The sequence below is a fragment of the Syngnathus typhle genome, linkage group LG2 (assembly GCF_033458585.1).
Source record: "Syngnathus typhle isolate RoL2023-S1 ecotype Sweden linkage group LG2, RoL_Styp_1.0, whole genome shotgun sequence".
Taxonomy (NCBI): domain Eukaryota; kingdom Metazoa; phylum Chordata; class Actinopteri; order Syngnathiformes; family Syngnathidae; genus Syngnathus; species Syngnathus typhle.
In genome coordinates this window covers 224,826-247,329 of record NC_083739.1, presented here as the reverse complement: position 1 = coordinate 247,329, position 22,504 = coordinate 224,826, and the positions used below count along the sequence as shown (strand labels likewise).

Below are 22,504 nucleotides of genomic sequence, written 5' to 3'. Positions count from 1 at the left end.
CTCGGGCCACGAGTGTAGTCGGGCGAGAAGAAAGCCGTGGCCCTCCCTCCGCTGGGATCGATGGCTCATTGTACCTCAAGTGTCAGCAGAGCTAAGGATCGATAGCACTCGATAGTCTATTAATAGGCGAGTCGCGCGCCCGCCGGAAGCGGCAGCCTGTCCGCTGGAGCCAAGGAAGCCAGCCGGCTTTCAGGCCGGCGTCTCTTCTTTCTTCTCTCCGTCTGAGATGGGAGGCTTAGTTGGCGCGCCCATCCCCTAGAGGATGTGAATGAGCAGCCTCCCATCACGGGACGGTCCCTCGCTACTTGAGCGCCTTTTGCGGGACCTGGCATCGGTCACGGCACGGCGTGCCGGCTATTCGCGAGGCCGGCACTGGCCTCCCTCCCTGGTGCGTGGCTCGCCCGAAACAGACTGTGATTCAAGCCCTGGTACGTTTGTGCAAGTGGATTTAGAGTTCTTTGCTGAGACGTTTCCCCCGTTTATTGAGGCCGCCGTCTTGAATTATGACAAAGGCAGGCAGCCCACCGCTTTTGCCGTTAATGAAGGATGCTTGAAAGACAATGGCCCCAGGCAGCTTCTATCAATAACAATGAACAAGGAAGACGTCTTCTTGTAAAATATTTAAGTTTCAGCTAGGGTGTAAATCCTCCGCTCCTTGTCTCTTCAGAGCAAGGGCAGGGAAGAGAGATGAAGCGCGTTCCCAGCCATTAGCACTCATTTGAAGAAGCGAGCGGAATTCAAAGCCAGGCCAGGCCAGGCCAGGCCAGGCCAGGCCAGGCCAGGCCAGGCCAGGCCAGGCCAGGCCAGGCCAGGCCAGGCCAGGCCAGGCCAGGCCAGGCCAGGCCAGGCCAGGCCAGGCCAGGCCAGGCCAGGCCAGGCCAGGCCAGGCCAGCCCGCATTTGTAAATCAGGCACATTCGGCCGGCTTCGGTGCTTCACAGCCGCGCACCTGCACAGAGACACGTGGACTGCCGTGGGAGGCCTGGCGTTTTATCTGCAAGCCGGGCCAACGCTTATGAGGATGCGGGCGGGCTGCCGGCAGATAGCGGATGGGCGCAACGTGTCGGTGCCGAGCACCCCCTATCTGCTTCCCCTCCTCACAATAACGGGGGCACAGATTGAGGGCTAAGATTAGCCGCCCGCTGCTTTCTCACAGAAGGCTGGCGAGATACAGTATGGAGAATGAATGGCCTCGTCATCTTGTCAAAGCTGTAACCTTGGCAACAGACGGCCTACTATTTCTGTCCCCCGGCCGCCGCCGCCGCCGCCGCGATAACCGAAGCGAAGCCGGTCCGTTTGAGTCAGGCGGGCCCGTCGCGAGAGGCCCAGGTGATGAACGACAGCAGCGATTGAGCTAGAAAGCCACGTTGATTGAAGAATCATCATTCCGCTGGATGTCCTCGCTGTTATTTGCCCGCACGAGCCACGGATTTTGTGATTCAAAGGAATTTCCAAGGTGGAACAAAGCCAAAATGTTCATCACCAACTGGAGGAAATACTAGGGGTGTAAATCGCGGCTTTTGTCACGATACGATATCGTATCGATACAAAGACCCGCGATACGATATTTGCCGATATCTTCAAGCCTGCTGTGATTCGTTCACGATATAGTGCTCTACGATCGATATGGAACAATATCCTGATGTATAACGATTCATACGCAAAATCAACAAGGTACTGCAAAGTCTTTATTTAGGAAATGACAAACGCTGTGCTTCCAAACAAATGACTTGAAGCCCAAAGGGGAGCAAATTTCCTTCCTCGTCTTCTTGGACACTAGCCCTAGCACTAGGGCAGGAGCCGCGTAGTTGTCGGCTCCCCTTTCCCGTGCCTGCTCTGCTCGCAACACAACACGCCGCGCTGCGCACTGCTCCCAGAAAGAGGAAGCGAGCAACAATCAACTGGATTTCAAAATAAAGTGGCGTCTAATGTCCGAGGTCAAAAACGGGCCATATAGATCGATGTTTACCTTTAGCATCGATGCCAACAAATCGTAGAGCATTATATCGATGAATCGTTACACCCCTAGGAAATACAGCAGCCAGAGTATCTGACAAAAAGCCGAAACAATGGAGCGCCAAAGTACTGGCCCTTCACCATCTGTTGCCACAATCTCTTGCCTTGTCTCACCACTGCCTTATGTTTGCGTGACAACGATGACAACAACAACAACAACAACCGCAGCCACTTGAAATCTCCCAAAGTCTCGTGAGTCGACAAAACCAACGCTGAACATGTTGGGCGCAAAGCCACCACTAAGCCGGCTGGCGTCACGTTTATCAAGGTGGGGTGTTAGTCCGGCCGTGTGCCAGCCGCCAGAGGCGCCGAGCCGCCAGAGGCGCCGAGCCTCCAGAGGCGCCGAGCCTCCGTTCTGCGGCCGTGGCGTTTGACCTTCAGCACATTCAGCGAGGGCACCGCTGGCTGGCTGGCTGGAGATTTTGCAACGCCTCGTTTGATACTCATTTATGCAAGCATTCCATCAATTGGGCAGGCTTGTTAGCAACACCGGCCTCTGGCGGGTGTCAAATGTTGACGTTTTTTGGCCGCCGGTTCACGAAAGTTTCCGCAGTCGACGGCGAGCCGTGTCGTGCGTCCACGCAACTAGCGTGACGTGAAAGCCTTTGGGACGAATCCCCACCCGCAGTGTGTAAACACGCTATCACGGCTCTCTAATCCGTGAATCTTGAATCTATTTAAGCATCCGTCCGACGAGAGGCGAGGCGAGGCGGTGGAACGTCTGCTTCCCTCGTGCGCACATGCCTCCAAATGGAAATAGCAGCACTTGAGGACGGGCAATTTCGCCGCCAGTGCTTCTCTGCCTGCGCCTCCGAGACAGGCCGACTGCCCGACGGGGAGGATTAGGGAGACGGCTCTTTGATCAGCTGAGCCGGGCCATCCCGTCTCCTCTGTCGCCCCCCCCTCTGTCACCCCCTCTGTCGCCTCCTCCGTCGCCCCCTCTGTCGCCTCCTCCATCGCCCCCCCCCTCTGTCGCCTCCTCCGTCGCTTCTTCGGTCCCCTCCTCTGTCTGTCCTCTTTGATCTCCGTCCCTCCCATCCAGTCCCATCCCATCATGGCGTGGCGTCCCGGGGGAGGAGGCGCCCGCCGGCGGAAGCCAAAGAGGGGATGAGGACAGTGCAGCAACTCAGGAAGTAATCCTTGTTCTGACTCAGCACTTGCTTCACTCCCTAACCACTCGGGAGATAAGTGGAATGGAATTGAAGCGACACAAGTGCCGCTTGGCCGCACTCGGGCAAGTTTCTCAAAGCTGCGCCGTCTGTTGCCGCACGGATTTGTTTGCAAATTTTGGGGGCGGGCGCGAGGGCCTCCCGTTTTAGATTTGCGTAGCGGGCCAAGCGTCGTGATTTCACTGGTGGCTATTGGTCGAGCTGTGCTGAGCAGTTACGCAGATGGCGGCACATCTGTGCGTCCATGAAATATTTAGCAGCGGCCAAAGCTTCTCTCCCGAGCACAGTGCGCTAGCTACAAGTCTTCCACGCCTCCTCGGCCTCCGTTATCCATAACGCCGGACACCGCCTTATTAGGAGCAGGAGAGGCCGGACAGCATTAGCAGGATGACGCCATCAAAAGTATATCCAGCGCTCTCAAATGTGGGAGGCAAAGCAAGGCTGTGTTTTAGTTTGGAATTTATCTTGAACCCATTTTATGTTGTTTCATTCAATACAAAGAATTATATTAATACATAGATATCCAAAGTCATGAATGGTATTAGCTGACCTAAGAAAAAAAGCGCCACGTACGGTCAAGCGAAAGGAAATGACTGCGTGTTCTTCATGGTAGTTCTCTGCTTAGTCAAATTGTTACGCAGAAGAAATAGGGAGCCGCTGCTGATGCTTATCTGTTGTGACATTCCATGGCACCCGTGCGCTTTTTTCTCCTCCTCTCATTTTTTTCAGGGGCCTGCCTGGAGGAAGGCAATCTGCCACCGCCTCACTTATTGAGATCTGTCTGGGACGGAGTCGCCGTCTCGTCCGGCACGTCTTCATCTATTTGTTGTCTCGCGAGCGTGCCGTCAAGCGGCGATGGCCTAGCTGCCCGCCGCAGCCAATACAGCCACCCGGAGAACTGACGCCGCTGTCATATTACAATGGAAGGCCTCCACAGAGGAATCATTTGCATTCGCCGCGTGCAAACTCATCTCCCATTTTGCACCCAACTTTCACACTTGAGGCGATGATGGCGAAAAGGTGACATCCCAAAAGCTTTTTCCATGCATCTTGCCATCTTTGCCCAATTCAATCCATCCTTCTTGATCTGGCATGCTTGAAATGCAAAGCCTCGCCATGGCAAAGCCTCGCCATGGCAAAGCCTCGCCATGGCAAAGCCTCGCCATGGCAAAGCCTCGCCATGGCAAAGCCTCGCCTCACGCTCCCTTGGCACACAGCAATGTGTCCAAAAGTGTAATAGGCCGCTTTGGTTGTTAGGGCGGAAAAAAAAATCTCCTTCCTCCACAGAGTCGCAGGAGCACGGCGAGCCAGAGTGTTGCCCTTCCCCTGTGGCGCTGAACGAGGCCCAGCGCGTCTTGATTATGCAGGTACAATTGCAAAGCGGCAGTGTCGCCGGGTCAGCGTGCCATGGCTCATCGGTTCGGGCCCTCGCCTCCATCACTTTAATGAACTCCTCTGAGGGGCTTGGGAAACGGCCCCTTGTTAAAGATTGGCCACAATCAGATTTGGATGAGAGGGAAGGGCAACATGCCATGGCCGCCGCCACCGCCGCTAAAAATAGGCCCTCCGAAGCAAGTCAGTACACGGCTAGCCGAATGGCCCGTGATGACGTTTGCCCTCCTGGCAAGTGGCATCTGGGCTAGTTGCGCTCTTGACTTCAATTTGAGCAAAGAACTCCTAAAAGCGTCAAGGGAGCAAAAACTCACAAAGAAGCGAGTGAGCGAGCGAGAGTGGCCCAAAAAGTGAGGGCAAAGCGCACACCACACCGGACACCAGGCTTATGGGCGGGGGTGGGAAACGGACTCAAAGAAAAAGACGGCCCAGGAGCCAGCCCAGAGAGTTTCCGCCGCAACTCGTCTTTCTTCTTCTTCTTCTTGCAGGCCGCAAAACAAACTGACTCGGCTGCAAAAGGAGCGACGACTACTGGAGGGGAGCAAAAAGCGCCTGAAAGTACAGCGCTGCAAATGACTGGATGATTAGAAAGAATGTCTTTCTTTACCTACGGTGAACATCAAATGGATTCAACTAATTAAGTCGTGATGGCAATTGTTGGTAAAGAGTCGCTTTGCTTTGCTTTGCTTTGCTTTGCTTTGCTTCCCCTCGTCTCTTTTTATTACAGTCGTCTCGGTTCACCACCTTCACTCTACTCTTGCGTAATTCTCACAAGTTCAATGAGAACATTTGCATTGGTTTTTTTTCCCTGTTTGGACTTTCCACCTGCCGAGCGAGCGAGCGCGCGCATGGACCTGAGGCTAAAAGAAGGCAAATCAAAGCAAACGTACGTATGTACCTCTTTGCCAGGATGGATTATTTGTACGTACGCCAGTCAAATGTTTGTTTTCCAATTTCATCACGATAGCGGCTTGATTTTGCACTTTGGCTACTTTTGCAAGGGCGCAACCATTCGCGCTTAGCGTGGCATGTCAGCATTGTTGCACGTAAGCGTGAGGCAATCTAACGGACGGCGCCATCGACGTTGGGAAACAACCAAAGTGTTGTTTTATGAGCCCATTACGGCATACTTTCCACAATGAGAAGTGTTCCCGGGGGTGCTAAAGGACAGATCTGTATCGCCTTGTTTGTGGATCAATTGGAGGGCTTTAATTAGCCCAGCCTGGTTCAGGTCAGGTCAGGGAGGGGCGGGGCGGGCCAGGTAAAGCTCATCACCGAGCCAGCGCACAGGTGCCCAAGGCCCTAATCTTGCTGCACATCTCAGTGAAATTAAAGCGGGCGGCAAATGGGAAATTGATTTCTAGCCACCATCCATGGCAATATCTCCTTTTGTCTGGCGGACACGAGGTGGGCTCGCTCTCACTCGCCGCCTAACTTTCATTACTGAGGAGGAGGACCGGTCCGGACGACAGCCGCCGCCGCCGCCGCGCTGCCGCCGCCGTGTTGTCGCCGCCGGTGCAGCCATCCGGCCAGTGTACTTAACTCGCCCGGGGTTTTGCGGGAGGCCTTAGCCAGGTGAACAATATGTAGCTTCATATATTATGTACGACGGAAGGGCCGAGTCCTGCCGCCCCATTACTCAAAGGCCAAAGCGCCCGCGGCCAGTGTTGCGCTGAGAGCAGATAGAGCCCACGGAGCCGACGAAGGCGTCGCTCACCACTCGGCCGTAAATCTCACGTGTCGTCCGCCTGCCCGGGTGGTGACCTCCCTAACCTCCCTCCTTCCCACTTTCCAGGCGGCCACATGCGCAAACGCTCATAAAGGCCCATCGGGTCGGACGGACGGTCGGTCGGGGAAATTCCCTTCACGTAGCTCAACGTTCTGCTTCCACGCTGGTGAGTATCAATCCTTCCTCCACCCTGCTAATAATAGCGCTAACTGTCGGCTTCCCGGGCCGCATCGCAAACGCCGAGGACGCTCGCATGACAAGTGCCTGGCGCGGCCTGGCTATAAATAACACCGGCGGGCGCAGCGACCGGCCGGCACTCTGCACAATTTCCACTCCATCATCTGGCTCGTAAAACATTTAGCGTCTCCGTACCAAAATATTTGCCGGCGCTGGGGGGGAAAGACAGACGCGCACAATTCCTGCCTCTGACCTCCCTCAAAGACCTTTCCCGCTTGGGTGGGAATACGCTAATTTGTCTTAGCCGACGTGCCCGCCCGCATCAAGGCCACCCCCCGAGCCTTCCGCCCGAGCCTTCCGCCCGAGCCTTCCGCCCGAGGCCTTCCGCCCGAGGCCTTCCGCCCGAGGCCTTCCGCCCGAGCCTTCCGCCCGAGCCTTCCGCCCGGCAAATCAAATGACGGCCTGTGCTCTCTTTCACACGGTGCCTGTCCACATCCATCGGTGTCTTTCACCTGTCCCTTGAACCATCTCCCGTCCATCCGTCCACCGACGCTGTTCATCCAGCACGGGGCGGCTCCAGAGCAACGGTCCATGCGGGACCCGGGAAAAAAACCTTTTGCTCACGTAACGAGAATGGATGGCATTGCGATTTTCACGCGGGCCATCACCTTTATGACATTTCTACCCCAGCGCGTGCATATTCACACAAGTGGCAATTTAGACTCCCCTGTCATCCACTTGCAGCCCCAATGAAAGCAAAAGTGACCGCAAGAAACGAAGCGAGGTGTGCGAGCGCCCGCCCAGCCGCCATGCAGTATCATTGACTTTTTTACCGCTTCACTTATAAAAGACGAGGGGATTTTGTCTCCTTTGAGAAATGTGGCCCCATCCCAAATTAAAATCAAAGGACAACATTGGTACGGGTGTCATCGAGGGATGACTGGACTCCCAAAGAGCAACGCAGCTGAGCTCCTATCAGCAAGATCATGCTCCTGCTTCTCCTCCAGGCACATTTGGGGGGAGTTCAGACAGCAGGGGACAGACACATCAAATAAGGCCAAAGGGGAGGTTGATGAGCGAGCGAGCGAGCGGCGAGCAATCCGCCAGTTCACATTGAGGAAAGAAGGAAGAAGAAGAAGAAAAGACAGACGCCTTACCTGTTGTGACCACAGCACAGACATGAAAAAGAAGAGAGCGGCTTTGTTAGCTGGATGTGGAGAGACGGGGCCTTTCCCAAAGGGATTCCCAAAATCACAGCCACAATTTGCATCCATTCCTTGGCTTTACCGTACCGCAGCGGATGTAAGACACGGCCAACAACAATATTCATACGTACCAGTCACCCAAAACCAATAAGAGCGCCAGGAAAGAAAATGCAACGTTGTGACTAGAAGAGAGCAGGCAGGCAGGCAGGCAGGCAGGCACCCTACACCAAGCCCCCAAATTGGTGTTTACAAACAAGTGCGGCGCTGGCTTGGCTATAGCAACATATAGCACGTCTAAGCTTCTACAAGACGCCTCTTTGTCCTTCATCAGGATTCACGAATCGTCAAGGGAAACAATTCTGTGTCCGTCGCTGAATAGCAGATGCTGAAGATGAAAAGGGCTCTCCAGATGAATTGGACTTTTTGAATGCTTGCGCACGAGCATACCTGATGCTGAAGATGGGGGGGGGGGGGGGGGGGGGAGAAAGGGCTTTCCACACCGATTGGACTTGCGCAGGCGTTTCGCATTCTTGAATCAAACATTTTCCAAGTCAGGACTTTGACGCACATCAGCACATACGCAAACCGACGCGCCCAACGTGAAGCAAACGATTGGCGGGCGAACGGAAAGGACGCCTTCCCTCGGACACGTTTTTGCCTCCGATTAAAGCCAAGTCGACGGCAAAGAGCTTTGCCGCACGGTGGCTGCTTAGATTCAAGATTCAGATTCAAGATTTTTTATTCGCCATGTTTGAGCGTGCCAAACAAGGAATTTGACTTCGGTAAAAACACACCCTCTGTTCAACATTTAGGTGACTAACAACATTCAGGACATGTGAATAATGACAAAAACAGTGTAGACAAATTCAAAAAGGTGTGTAGAGCAGGATGTTATTGCACAGTAATGTCTCTGAGACTCTATGAGTGGTGTGAGTTCATCAGAGCAACAGCCTGGGGGAAGAAGCTGTCTCTGTGTCTGCTGGTTTTGGCGTACCGAGCTCTATAACGCCGGCCGTCCGTCCGTCCGGCCGGCCACACTGCTCCCTCCCAAACACTTAGTGCTCTCTGACTCGTATTGCATTGGAACCTGCGTCAGCCAAACGACAACCAAATTTGCCACGTCTTGTGCCCAACTGTGATCGTGAGGGCACCGACGGGCAAAGCGAGCGACCCTGGGGTGATTTCCGCCAGGACAAAAACAGAAACGGCCTGCTTTCGCTGTGGAGGAGAGGGAAGCCCGAGTGCCGCTCGCTCGCTCAAATAAACGGCGCAGGTACAGCGTCAAGGTCGTTGTCAGGACAAAAGCAGGTGAAAGCAAAGACTGGAATGCTTTTAGTCTGCTCCCTCCAGGCCACTACTGGACAGGGAACCCTTTTGCCCACTAGAACACCATTCCGGCTCACAAATCGTCATTTCATTCCGTAGTTAACGTAGCATTTAAGCGCTGACACGGATAGCGCAAAAGAAGAAACGTGGGCGTGGACGTGTGTGTGTGTGCGCGTGCGTGTGCGTGTGCGTGTGTGTGTGCGCGTGCGTACTCTCTAATGAACGTTCAATTAAAAAAAAGAGCAGGCGCAAGGCAAAGCGGGCCCATAAAAGCGCCTTCCAATCGACAAGATAAAACAGCTCTTGAATGTTGTGCTTCTCCTCCCCCCCTCCCTCCCTGACGGGACGCAGGGTGGCTTTTGAGAGCAAAATGACGACGATGAATTCCAGTCAACTCATCTGAATCCTGAAAGACGAGGGATGGCCAACTCTGTCAGGATTGAATGAGCAAAGCAGACTCATTGGGAATGCTAAGGTCTGTTGAGGATAACGTGCGTGGCGTGGCGTGGCGTGGCCTGGCCTGGCCTGGCGTGGCCTGGCCTGGCGTGGCGCGGCCTATTCCTTGCCCGTCTTGCTACCTTGTCTCGACGACAAGCGACCATCTTGGTGTGCAAAGTGAGATCATTGAGTGAGGGGAGAAGCTCCGTGGACGTCACTTCCAACCGCCACTCGCTTACGTTTCGTGACGCTGCCGATTTCTTCACCAACCACAAAGCAACGCTGCGGAGGAAGGAGGTGGCTCCCTTGTATGCAATGCATGCAGCAACAGCAGCAGCACTTTCCAATCCCCCCCCCCGTCGATGCGGTTAGGTGCCACAAAGTCAAAGGCTTCGGACCGCTCGGAAATTCTCATCCTGACTCCGTGCGTCGAGTTCACGAAAAACAACTTGAGATTCTATGGAGCCCACTTCAAAGAGGCCCCGGCAGAGCCGATTAGCGAGATCCCCGGCTTTGGCTGCTAAATCTGGAAATGCCCTATGACCGTCCGCCGAACTTGACGTCTTTTCAGAAGGGCTGCTGATTCATGGGCCCCGATTCGCTTCGGGGGGGAGAAATGTAGGACAAGACTTGGGAGGGAGGGAGGGAGGCAGGGAGGGAGGCAGGGAGGGACGGAGCGAGCGAACGAGCGAGCGGGTGCAAAAAGGAAGCGGGTGCAAAAAAAACAAACGCAAATGGCAGAGGTCGAGTGAGAGCGCAGGCCTTTGATGGCCACCCGTCACCAATGGCAAAACAGTTACACCCTGGTGGCAGTGAATCGCAACCTCTCCAAACGTACGGAAGCAAAGCTTGTGTAGGAGTGCATGGTTTGCAATGATCAAAATGACTTTTCTTTCTCGTTCTTTTCACAAAGGGGCAGCAGGAAATGCAAAGACGTCACGGACGATGAATGAGTCCACCCATTCGGCAGTAATGTCCCTCACAGACAGAGGCTGAGCCAATGCAAGTGAAGCGAGCGGCTAAAGCGGGCCTGGAGATGAACCTTTGGCATCAGATGGCAGCCAGGCGTGCCGGCCGGCCGGCCAGCCAGGCACGCCGTCACTATCCGGTCAAGCCTTCTTGGTTAGCCCTCAATCTGCCTGCCTTTTCTCTTTCACGTGATTACAAGCAGACAAAGTCCTGCGGGATAGAAAATGCTCGCTGCCAAACGTCAGCGCCAGCTCCTTCCTCGGCCCGCCCTGTCCGACTCCAGCCTGGAGCGTGACTGCCAAGAAAGGCACTTATAAAAAAGAAAACAAAGCCATACAATGCAATGAGCCCTCGGGGGTAAAGAGCAAAGGAATCAAGCTTCCACGGTCAACGCTAATAAGCTCTGACCTCCCTCGACAAGCTAGCCCGACAGGCGCCTGTGAGAAAAGCCCGACGAGGTGCTCATTCCGCAAAGCGCCGACGACGAGTCACTCGCGAGGACTCGCGGCGTCCTCATTTCCATGCATTAGAGTCCTCGCCAAACACGCAAACAAACAGACAAATGAATAGGCCTTGTGGCTTGAGCCCGTCTGCGTGCGTGCATTCTGTGTCATTAGCATAGAGAGCCCCGTTTTGCCACTACTGGATGAATGACACGCACAAAAGACATTTGCACTTCAACGGAAGAAACACAACTCGTAGTACATCTTTGTGCGGGCCCCACTTTAGTAGACTCATTGGATTGTCACCAAAAAAGAAAAAGGTAGACAAAAGTATCGGGACGCTTGTCCCAGTGCTCCCCACTTTGCAGCTCGCCGCGTGACCGTTTTTGCCCGGACTAGAGATTTGCCCTGCCCTGCCGGCTCTGCTGTGTCACAACCAATTGGCCAAAATGTCAATAGGGCTCATGGTGGACGGGGGGGGGCGTCCCTCTCAGAGTGTGACATTTCCCGACGACTCCTCCCAGACGACGGAATTGATCGTGCATACCAAAGCACAAGGCCACCGGCCTCGCAAATACACAACGCGTAGAAGGATGGCTGGCAACAAAACAAAACGTCGCCGGGAGGGAGGGAGGGGAGTGAGGGAGGGAGGGAGGGAGGGCGGGAGGCAAGAAAGCCTGGGATCAAGCCAGAAACCTGAGAGATGAAAAGAAGTGCCCCCGCCCGCCTCTTCCACCTCAATCTTTTTCACGCTAGAGGAGCAAAGGGAACGGAAAGCAACCCTTTCTCCCCGCCCGCCGCCGCCGCCGCCGCCGCACCTGCTTGATCTCAGTTGCATTGCAGACATTTGGCGCTCCCCGCGACATCAGTCGGCCCGCCTGCCGACGCAGGTAAACAAACAAGCAAACAGCGACGTCGGATTTCTGCCTGGCAGATGTGTTAGGAGCTCACAACACATTGCGGAAGCGCGGCATAATTACCATGATAATGCTCTTCGTTGCACATCCTGACATCTGACATGCGCTACGCTGCGTTACGCTACGTAGGGCTCCTCTCTCAATCTGCAAAATGTCATTCTTATCGCATTTGCATGAGTGTGTTTGCCACTTCAGGTTGCGCTTGTTGATTTCTCACCTCAGTTTGCAACACGAGGGGGTGCAATGCAGGCGCCGGTCCGGACCGCAGCCCGAATCCCATTGACTGATAAAAGGCTGGCCAGCCCCGTATGAGGCCAAAAGCAAATGGCCTGTGCTCTCTTCTCTTTCCACCCCACCGCCAGAGAAAAGGAGCTTCAGCAGGCCAGCTGCTGTGACAAAATGACACAAGTGACCAAATCTTCCGTTCAGCCGTCCGTCACCATTGCGAGAAGGCGAGCGACTGCGTCGACGCCTACCGAGCTGACCGTCTGACTGCTGGCGAGCGTCAAACGACGGGGTCGTCGGACCTGCGAGTCGGACTCGGGAAATCTTTGTTGGCAAAGTGAGAAAGCACGTCACAATGAAGTACGCTCCAAAAAGCCAGCCTCTGTCCACGCAGAGCTCAAGTCTACACAAAGCTACCCTCATTAAAGTCGAGTCAATGGCAAATTGCTGGAGCGGCTCGCAACGCAGGCGAGAAGAAATGAGTCTTTAGCAGAGCTAACGGCGAGACGGGGCCGCTTGAGAAGTTGCTTTTGCAGGATCCTCCCCGCCGCCCGCCGAAATCAGAGCGAGAAATGCAACAAAGCAGGTCAATGACGGCCGGATGGTCCAGGATCCTGCGCGGCCGAGCCCGCCCTCTGCTTGCGAGAAAAATGGCAAGAATAAAACCTCTCGGGGATGGTCTCCGATCCAAGGGGGCTACTTTGCCCTCGCCGCAGAAGATGTGTTGGTGAATCGCCAGATAACAAATGGCGCTGAATGAATAAAATGCAAATCAAGTTGCAAATGCTCGTGTATTCCATTATCGCGCTCCGAGTCGACGACGGCGAGGGCTCCTCTTCTCCATCCAGCAAGCGCACTGCTCCGGGCTGCAACCGAGCCACCTGACTGCAGCAAGCGCTTCCGCCCGCCCAGGCTCGGTCCTAGCAACATTTGGCCGCGAGGGACACGCTATTTGCAAAACGTTGTCGGCCTCCTTTCGTCGGGTGACTTGATCGCCGCCGTCGGCTAACGCAACTTTGGTTTTCTAACTTAAAAAAGCGAGTCGAGCGAGTCACGTTTAATGCAGTCGGAGATTTTCCAAAGGCCTAAAGTTAGGAAGCGTCAAGACGGTCGCGTGGCCCAGTGCGGAAAGTTTTGCCGATGCAAAGGAGGCCTTGCCAAATCGATCCCGAGCAGCGCGCACCAGCCAACTCATCTCACGTTGACCAAAACAAGCAAGCGAGCAAGCAAGCAAGCAAACGGCCATGTTTGGAATACAAATGGAAACACAATCAAAAGGTAGCAAATTAAAAAGGAATGAAATGATTACCACGCCAATGCAGGCAGGCAGGCAGGCAGGCAGGCAGGCAGGCAGGCAGGAGGTCAGGGGGCAGAGAATGAGAGAGCATGGATGGTCCTGGAAGAAATAAATAAGGAGTTGACGTAAGTACGCTGTGGACAAGATGCAGCGCTCAGCAAAATGAGATTGGCGCTGGTTAGCTGGTTGGCTAGCCGGCTGCTGAAACCGGCCCGCTCCCGCCTTCCTCCAAGCTCACACACAAAGCAAACGTTGCGGCCCCAAAAAACGGACGCACGTCGGCGCAGGAAGCATTCCGCGCTGGAAGTTTGCGCGTCGTTCTGTCCTCGTTTGGAGAAATGCTGCCAATCGCGCCACGTCAGCAGGTGCTGAATTTGCTCTGCGCACCAGTTGCCCATGTGAGCCTTTGCACGGATAGGCCCGTTGCCGGTCTGCAGATCGGCAGCGAGTGGAACCCGCTCCGTATTTCGCTCAAGGGCACCGGAGGCCATTGGACTCGCTCGGTGGGGCGACTTTACGGCGTCTTCCACGGCTGCACCCAAAGCCCCCAAAAGCATTTGGGCAGCACGGAGCATAGCATTGACTGCCAAAAGCGCCGTAGAAGTGCCCTCGTACATCATTCAAACACACAGAAATAAAGCGTGCCTTTTGTCCCTCGCCCCTCCCGACGAGTGCCGCGTCAGACAACAATGCTCACACGTGGCGCAATCAAGCAAAGCGTCCGCACTCAGCGGCCAAAACAATCTGCCAAGATGACACTTTTCCACACAATTCTTCAGCGTCATTACAGCTAATTGGACGGATAATTGCAATGTTGCGCTACGAAAAACAAAAACAATCTCTCGGCGGTGAAAGCCAAAGGCTCCTATATGGCCACTTGGTCATTAGCCAGCAAAAACAAAGAAAAAAATAGATGGAGGGCGGGAGGGAGGCTGCTCTCAAAGCAGACCCGCCGTGCCGTTCCGGCGCCTCGCTTGCGTTGCCACTAAATTGTCAGAAAGGCTTAGCAAGTTGATGATGATTTGATCCAAGTCTGCTCTTTTCAAACAAACAAACACAAATGAGGAACAGCAGCAGCACCAAATGTTTCTGCAGCAACAAAGTCACCCAAAAGCTTTGATGGCATATTGCGCAAGCGGCCCCTCTTTACGTACACATCTGGGCCCGCCGGACGTTTCCTTTACCTTTGTTTCAGCTGCATCACCAAACAGACAGACGTTGACACAACATACACACGCGCACGCACACACGCACGCACGCACACACACCAAGGGCATCTGCTGGCATTTTGAGTGAGTAAAAGAGAATTCTTGGCGCCTTTGCCTGCTCAATTCTAAGCACAAGTGAATCCACGGTCCGCTTTTATTTGGGACTGAGTTGGCGCAAAGGTGTTTCCAGTGTTAGGATGATTGTTTTCAGCAGTGCTGCCGCTGCCCCCGCCGCCGCCGCCGCCGCCGCCGCCGCGCACGATTCATTCATTGTCTTTATTTGCTGTCAAACTATTCTCGGATTTGTAAACAAGCCCGTCGCCCGCTGGAGACAAACAAATCCGACAAAACGCTTTGCGTGTCTTCCCAAAATGTTGATGAGACGCTTTTGCAACGTCTTTTCGTTTTCCACTGACAGCAGAGCGCTCGCTCCGTCCCTTTGGATTTCCTTTTATGCTTACTTTTTCCAATATAGTATCAAGTCAAATATCGGAGTCCTTTTGGAATGAAGCAAAGACTCTCTTCAAGTTGCGAGTCAAAGAGCTGCTACAAATAAGGCAAGTCAGCTCTCTTGAGAAGGACAACCAAGCTGTGCAAACGTCTTGAGGAGGAAAGGTGGGAGCGGCTGAGCGCTCAGAGCTCACATCCTGACTGAAAGGACGCCCAGTGGGACGTCGGCGGCTTTTGGAGCCTCAGTCTTTTGCCAGTCTGACGACGGACATGGTAGATTTGGAGGAACGGAGCACCAATCGCCAGAGGTGTGGCCACAGCGGTGGCGGCAGCGGCGGCGGCAGCGGCGGCGGCGGGGGCAGCGGCGGCGGGGGCAGCGGCGGCGACAGCCGCCTTAATTCCAGGGCCAGACGTCCCTTCAAAGCCCATTGATTTTCCAATCGAGAGCAAGTGATGACAAAGGCATATCGTAGCTTCCTTGAAAAGAATCGTCCTTTGGGGGATTCAATTTGCCTTTGGCTCCTTTTCAGCTCAGGAGCAGCAAGTCACCTCGGGCCGTCAAGAAGGATTCAAAAGTCGCCCTTACGCTAGGCATGCTAAACGTCACGCAAGCTGTAGGCGGGAGCCGTCGCTCGGTCGGGCTTTTGCCTGACGCTAACGCTTTGACCAAAAACAATCTAGAGCTTGTAAATGAAAGTATACAACAGCGATTCCGGCCGCCGTGTCGATTCAAGTCGCCGTGTCGATTCAAGCCGCCGTGTCGATTCAAGCCCCGACCGACCACGCCGGGCAGGCCCCACGGCCCTTTCGGAGGAAAACGCAAACGTAGAGCTGTGCAAAGTGGGCCGATATATGAAGGGCTGCAATAGGACGGACGGAGCCCAGAGGGGGAGCGCAGCTGGGCCCCGTTCCCGCTTTTGCCGGCAGAGGCCCACACGAGAGCGCCACTGCCTCGGACGGTGCTGGCTGGCTGGCTGGCTGGCGAAAAGCACAACGGGTGAAGCGGCTAACGGCAGCTGCGCTAGCGGCTAACGGCCGCTGCGCTAGCGTGTTACCAAAGCCGTCTCACCCTTTGTGCTTTTTCAATCAATCCTGCTAACTGTCTGGGCGCCGGCCGCTGACAAAGTCAAAAGCTGAATTATTTAGCCGGCAGGTCCAGCTGATAAATGTTGCCGGCGTGGCTCAATAGACGTGCAGACCACCTTTTGTGGGATACATGATGCGGCAATACAGGCCATCGCAGCGAGGTCCGCTCCTCCGGCGAAAGGGCTCCATCTCCCGCGGCAACGACTTGGCCAGTGCGCATCCGAAAAGATGCATGGAAATTGGGGGCTGAAAGATTCTTGCCTTTACCAAGGAGACGGACGGACAGGCTGATAATGGCCAGCCAATGCGTATAGTATGTGGCCATAGCTAACAGTTACATTATTCATGGGGCTGGCTGTGGAAAATGCAATGGCAGTGCTAATATGATATTGACCTAGCCCCAACGCTACACAAATGGCAATGGAGACACGCGCGCACGCACGCACGCACACGCACACACACACACACAAACACACACGGCAGCCTCTTACCGGAACGTATCGGTTCCTCTTTTGATCAATCCGCATATTCTACGTGATACTTGGAAACTCAATACTGAAAATGGCTTTGCTAAAGGTCAACTGAGCGGGTGGCTACAACCAGAAGATGTCAACAACAACAGAGAAAGGAGCTCTGTGAAGCCTTGTCTCTCTCTCTCTCTCTCGGTCTCACGCACAGGCACACACACACACACACACACCTGAAGGAGGAAAAGCTGAGAGTATCGTATCGGCGCTAGATGATGTCGGTCGCTCGTCAAAGCGTCAGCGGTCACGGGACTGAAGCGATTGAAGGCCTTTTCATAAAAGACGTTGTGTTTTTAGAAAAGCTCAATTACCCTCTCAAGGTAAGAGCGGGCCGAAACGTTGCCAGTCTGCGCATACCTTGAGAGAAGGATTCCTCAATGGAAATAGGAAAATGGATTTATGAAGTGTGCTCGTAAGCGCCTGTTATCTCCACGCCTAAACAAACAGACGAGCATGGCTTAAGGCCAACTATTTGCCGCCATTTTTGCTTTTAGACCGCACCCAAGCTGAAACGGAGGGGGAGAGATGCTCGATGATCGAAAATTAGTCCCACCTATACAGCTGCAATTTTCACGTGCTGTTCCTGATCCCCAATTTTGACGGACGCAAATCCCTCCCTATAGTTAGTCGAGCTCGCGCAGCCAAATCAAATGACGCCATGACTCGACAAATAGCACAATTACCCCTCCCGGCTGATTGCGCTCCGAAAGAAACCAAAGCAGCTGTCGACAGGCAACGCTGCACCTGACAGAGCCGGCTCAACGGCGCAGCAAAACAAGCCTTTGCTCAAAGGTCGAGCAGGAGAGCCGGCCAACAAATTTTGAAAAGAAAAAAAAAAATCATTCAACAAGCACGCGCAGTTGCCGAGTTAGGACTGGCGCAAGAACGCCGCGACAGGTCTGAAAAACAACACAAAGGCAAGTTGGGTGTTTGATGGCAGCCAAGTTGGGTGTTTGATGGCAGCCAACTTGGGTGTTTGATGGCAGCCAACTTGGGTGTTTGATGAGAGCGGCACGAGCCGAAGACAGACGGACGGATGGCTCGGCTCCGCTTTACAGCTGGAGCCCAAATGGCCCCTGTAAATATGTCCCATTAATTCCGAGGGACAAAAAGCATTTATGCCACCTTTTAATGAGGTCAGCCTATTGTCAAGGCGCCGTCCAGCTCACAAAAGCCTCATTTGTCTGCGTCCATAAAAGCTGATGCTTTGTAGGAGCCCGGCCGAGACGCTTTTAGCGGCCACGACCTCTGGCCTCATTGGACGAGGCGGGGCCCGTGTCGGAGTACGCTTGGCCCGACGGACGGCGTCGAGAGCTTGCGCTGACACTTTGCCATCAAAGGCAACTGTGCAGGTCAGCGAGGGCAAACGCGCATGCTAACAGCACCAAAAGGTCGATTCCAAAGGCCCGGCCGGCTTTTGCAGCAGTCGGGCCCGGACCGAACTAAAGCACGAGGTTGCCCTTTTCCACGGCTGACCATGCCGGCCGCGGTTCAGCCGCCACGCACGCTCGTTTCGTTTTGAAGAAAGACACGCGCAGATCCGCCACATCCTTTGTTGACTTTCCTCGATTTCCATTTTGCACGAGAGCGCGTTTACGTCGGACACGTCAAGCCAAGAAGAGAAAGGACAGGGGCGTGCCATCGCAAGCGAGCATTTGACAAAGCGTGCGTCCGTGCGTGCGTGCGTGCGTGCGTGCGTGCATGGTCACAGCTCAGCGCGCTTTCCAATCATTGTGTTCTTTTACCTCGTTGGTGTTCCAGCGGTGTCTCTCCTTGGGCAGCGAGGAGCACTTGGGGAGACATTCCAGCAGCTTCTTGGGAAGGTAGATTTTCAAATGTCCGTATTCATCTGCAAGGGGAGGGAGCGGGACACCACAGCACCATCAGCATGGCAAAGTCAGCGTCCGCCACGGAGCTTTGCCTACATTTGCTCGGAGCGAGCCGAGTCGCCGCCAGTGATTCTGTGGCGTTTGGACCACGACGGGACGGGGCCCCGCCCGCCCGCCCACGCTTACAAAGCCACCCCCGGCCGACGGTTTGATGACTAAGCGATCGCAAAAGAAACAAACGCGTCCTCAACAAACCAGGCAAAGGGAATGCCCAGAAAGGGCTCGCTGACTGTTTACTTCCAGAAGGTGGCTAGAAAAGAAGAGAAAGGACAGATCGCAGGTATAAGCGCAGCATATGGGGCTTGCTGCGCATCTCGCCGGCCGCTCCGGGCCAAACGGCTCCGGATGGGCAATTTGGCGGGAGCGAGCAGAGCAAAGCGGGGCCACCGTAGAGACTGGAGCCAGAGCTGGCGCACAGCTCATCAGAGTGCGCAAAATATGAAATTCTGTGCTACTCAGTTGCAATTATTGGTCGAGTCGAGCGAGCGGGCGGGGCGCGCCTTTGGGTGGGGTACCTATGCCAGGCCGTCATAGTCACCGAAAAAGGGGAGCGTGTCAAAAAAAAAAAAAAGAAGCCTATTAGGAGAAGTTCAACAAACATGCGTACACGGTTAACTGCCTGCAACAAACCCAATAAGACTCCTGATGTGTTTTTGGCCCTCAGCAAGCTCAGCCATCCATAAAAATCCCATTTCGAGGAGAGCAGAGGTGAGGTGAGGGCTGTCTCGCTCTCTCTCACTCACTCACTCACTCACTCACTCACTCACTCACTCTCTCTCTCTCTCAGTCTGGCCTAAACACCTCTGGCTCGCAGTCACTCGTCTCAATCGCTCGTGCGCGGGCACAAACAAAAGCCTGCTCGGGATCAGAACTGCTCCTGCAATGACTCAGATCCGGCCGCCAGAAGCGCGTCCGGCCACAAACGACCCCGTTGGAGCCGCCCGCGCGCCGGAGCGGCCCGGCTAGCGAGAGAGAGGGTCACCTGCCACGACCGTGCCTAAGTCTGGCCTCCAAAGAGCCACAGACAAAGATATGGAGCCAGGGCAAGCCCTCAGCTCGCGAGTGACCGGAGGAGGCCGATGGAGGAATGGATGGACGGATGGACAACAACAACACTAACCGTTCGGCCTATTTTCACCTCCGTAACATTCATCGCCTCCGTTCATCATTGACCCCACACAGCGCTGCTATCCTAGTCCACTCTCGTCTGGACTATTGTAACTCCATCCTTGTCGCTCTCCCTCACAAACCTCCATAAATTGCAACTGGTCCAGGATGCTACTGCTCGCATTGTCACCGGAACCCCTATCTACCATCATATCACTCCCGTTCCACACCAACTTCACTGCCTCCCCATCAAACAGCGCATTGATTATAAAATTCAAGGCTATCCATGAGCTTGCCCCTCCATACCTGTCAGACCTCCTGACATCAGAAACATTGACTGCATCACACTGTTCATATCCCACCTCAAAACCCAACTGTTTAGGCAGGCATTTGTCTAATTGTATTACTCTGCTGCAGATGTTCTTGGCTTTTAGACTCTTTTCTTTCTTTTAATTGTTCCTCCTATTTTTTATGTGTTCGGCGACCTTGGGTGACCTGAAAGGCGCCTTACAAATGAAATGCATTATTACTTCACTGGTTCTTCTTTTGAGAATCAAAACGATGTCAATGTTTTCTTTGGGTCTGGAGAAATGTGCCCAAACAAGATGAGGATTTGCTTTGAAAAGAGCTAGCAGTGAATGACTTAACATGCCCCAGCACTGGCGAGGCAGCAGCTCCTTTGACCTTGAATTGAAGTTCTCCTTCTTAAACGATTCCTCACGAAGGTAACAGACTTTGTCTGCTTTTCCTAAAGGCTTGCAGTTAACACCAAGCTTTTAGCTTATCTGTGTGCTTTTCGTGGGTACTGAAACACACGGGCGCGCGCGCGCACACACACACACACACACACACACACACACACACACACACACACTCACACACACACGAGACTGCCTGAAAAAAGATCTGGAGCTCAAAGCTCGTCACGGAGGGCTCGGCGCTACCTGCAAAGCCCCGCCCGCCCTACCGCGTGGAGGACGAAAAGGCAGGCAGGCACCTGTTTGAAACGACTGCGTCTGTCTCACTCCCATTTGCATGCCGCTGCTTCTTTTGCCCCTCAGGGCCCGTCTGTCAGTGGAACTCGCCGTGCTCGGCAAAGGGACTCGCGCTTACGGACCCCGTCCGAATAGGCGAGGGTGCCCTGCTGCCCCGTGGTGAACTCGTTAGCCTACTGTACTCGCATCCAGGCGGACGGCTTCATTCGTCCCGCACACGCATTGCGAAGAGTTTGCGTGTGGCTCAACATCGCCCCCTGGTGGCACCACGCGCATTAGCTGGACAGACGAAAGTGAGCAGAAAATCCTTGACGTTAAAAGCGAAAGACACGGGTACAACGGCAGGCTGGCGCCAACAAAAAGCACAAGCGGGAAATGGAGCGATTCCGTGCAATACTTTGCATTTTGGTTTAGTTTGGTTTGGTTTTTGGGCAGGTGCGCTGACCTCTTCGACACGTAAATGGGGATCAAGGTCTCAGCCTACTTGTGCAACGTACACGCCATGCAGGCGTCCAAGAATCATTAGTTCTATTTGAGGTGACACTAAACCGTGTCAAGCCAGCGCTGCCCAACACCTAGTCAGGAAGCCAATCGATTCCCCCCATTTCCCACCTTGGGGGGAATCGGCAAGGTGGGAAATGGGCCCATTTCCCACCTTGCCGATTCCCCCCATTTCCCACCTTGCCCTCGCGCAATTCCACGCCTCGTCCCAACTGCCGCAACTCGAAGTGGCAGCATGGCCTTCATTTCACCTTCGTGAGCCGTGTGAAGTCATCACGTAGCGGACGGGCGGTCGCAATTAGCCTCCAGTCCCTGCAACCTTTGCTCCGAATCCGTCCCCCGATGTGATGGCATTCGGCCCGGCGAAGTGGGGGCGCTCCACCGCGGCAACCCTTGCAAACCCTTGTGGGCCAAGGACGGAGGCAAACTGGCACCAGAACCGGATTCGCCAGAACTGGGCTTGCCACAGCCAGCGCGCGCTGGACGTCAAAGACGCACGTCGACGAGCGAGCGAGCGAGCAAGCGAGCGAGCGCTCGCTCGGACCGGGACACGTATGTCCTCGAGCTTGCTTTCGTTCCCCGCATAAAAACATGAGTGACGCGAGGCGGCCACCGAAGAAGTTGCACGACGCCCGCCGCCTGACAGACACGCTGTCATGAACTTGGCTCGGAGCCCACGTCCTCGGTCAACACGACGCGCCGCGCCGTGCCGCGCCGCGCCGCGCCGCGCCGCGCCGCGCCGCGCCGCGCCGCGCCGCGCCGCGCCACTCACTTCCCGCACTCGTCCTTTCGTGCGCGGCGGTAGGACCGAGCGAGCCAACAACAAAAGCGAGCTAATGTTAGCCGGCCACCATCTCCACCTTGGAGCCGTCAGGAAACGACAGGCAACGGAGATAGGCTTTTTGTTTGCTCGCTCGTCTGTTTGGCTTTTTGCTTTTTTGTAGTTTGCTCTTTGAATGGGGGGCACACACACGTCTCCGGTCGCGCGCGTCGCCTGCTCTGCTCACCTTTTCCTACTGTTCGCCGACAACAAGCAAAATCAGACACGCTCACGTCGCAAGTGAATGCATGCGGTTCCATTTCTCCTACCTTCCGGCTTGTTTTCGGCAGCCATTTCCTCTTCGCGCGCAACATCCTTCTACTACTCCTCCTCCTCCTCCTCGCGACCGTGGGTACCACGCGCGTGCACGGTGATAACAGCACACGGAGGAGCGGCGGCCAGTCCGTTCGAACCAGGCCAACTTACTATTGGCTGCCAGCAGCTGACTGACAAATACGCACACGTCCCCCCCCCCCTCCTCACTTTGTGTGCGTGTGTGTGTGCGCGTGCGTGCGCGCATTACAATATGATTTGGCATTGACACCTCAGAGTGTCAGACAAGGGCCGCAGGTCCATACACGAACGACAGTTGTGTCTACCTAAAAACTCCTTTTTTAAA

The 22,504-nt window shown here is 54.7% G+C and overlaps 1 protein-coding gene and 1 long non-coding RNA gene across 3 annotated transcripts in view; one reads left to right on the top strand and one right to left on the bottom strand.

The window, feature by feature from the left end:
- Positions 1 to 22,272, bottom strand: part of camta1a (calmodulin binding transcription activator 1a) — an 81,722-nt gene extending 59,450 nt beyond the window's left edge. The window contains exons 1-3 of one of the 2 annotated variants that reach the window (XM_061266229.1): positions 22,155 to 22,272; positions 18,319 to 18,422; positions 13,315 to 13,401 (exon numbers count right to left, since the gene is read on the bottom strand). In XM_061266229.1, the coding sequence (XP_061122213.1) occupies positions 13,315 to 13,401; positions 18,319 to 18,422; positions 22,155 to 22,179 (216 nt within the window). In that variant the 5' untranslated portion in view covers positions 22,180 to 22,272. The remainder of the gene's footprint in view (positions 1 to 13,314; positions 13,402 to 18,318; positions 18,423 to 22,154) is intronic. The other variant, XM_061266235.1, reaches the window with a different exon arrangement.
- LOC133144717 (uncharacterized) lies at positions 3,016 to 5,424 on the top strand. The gene is made up of 4 exons (XR_009710759.1): positions 3,016 to 3,148; positions 3,914 to 4,204; positions 4,472 to 4,551; positions 5,065 to 5,424. It is a non-coding gene; the product is annotated as an uncharacterized LOC133144717 (long non-coding RNA).
- Positions 22,273 to 22,504: the final 232 nt, after the last annotated feature.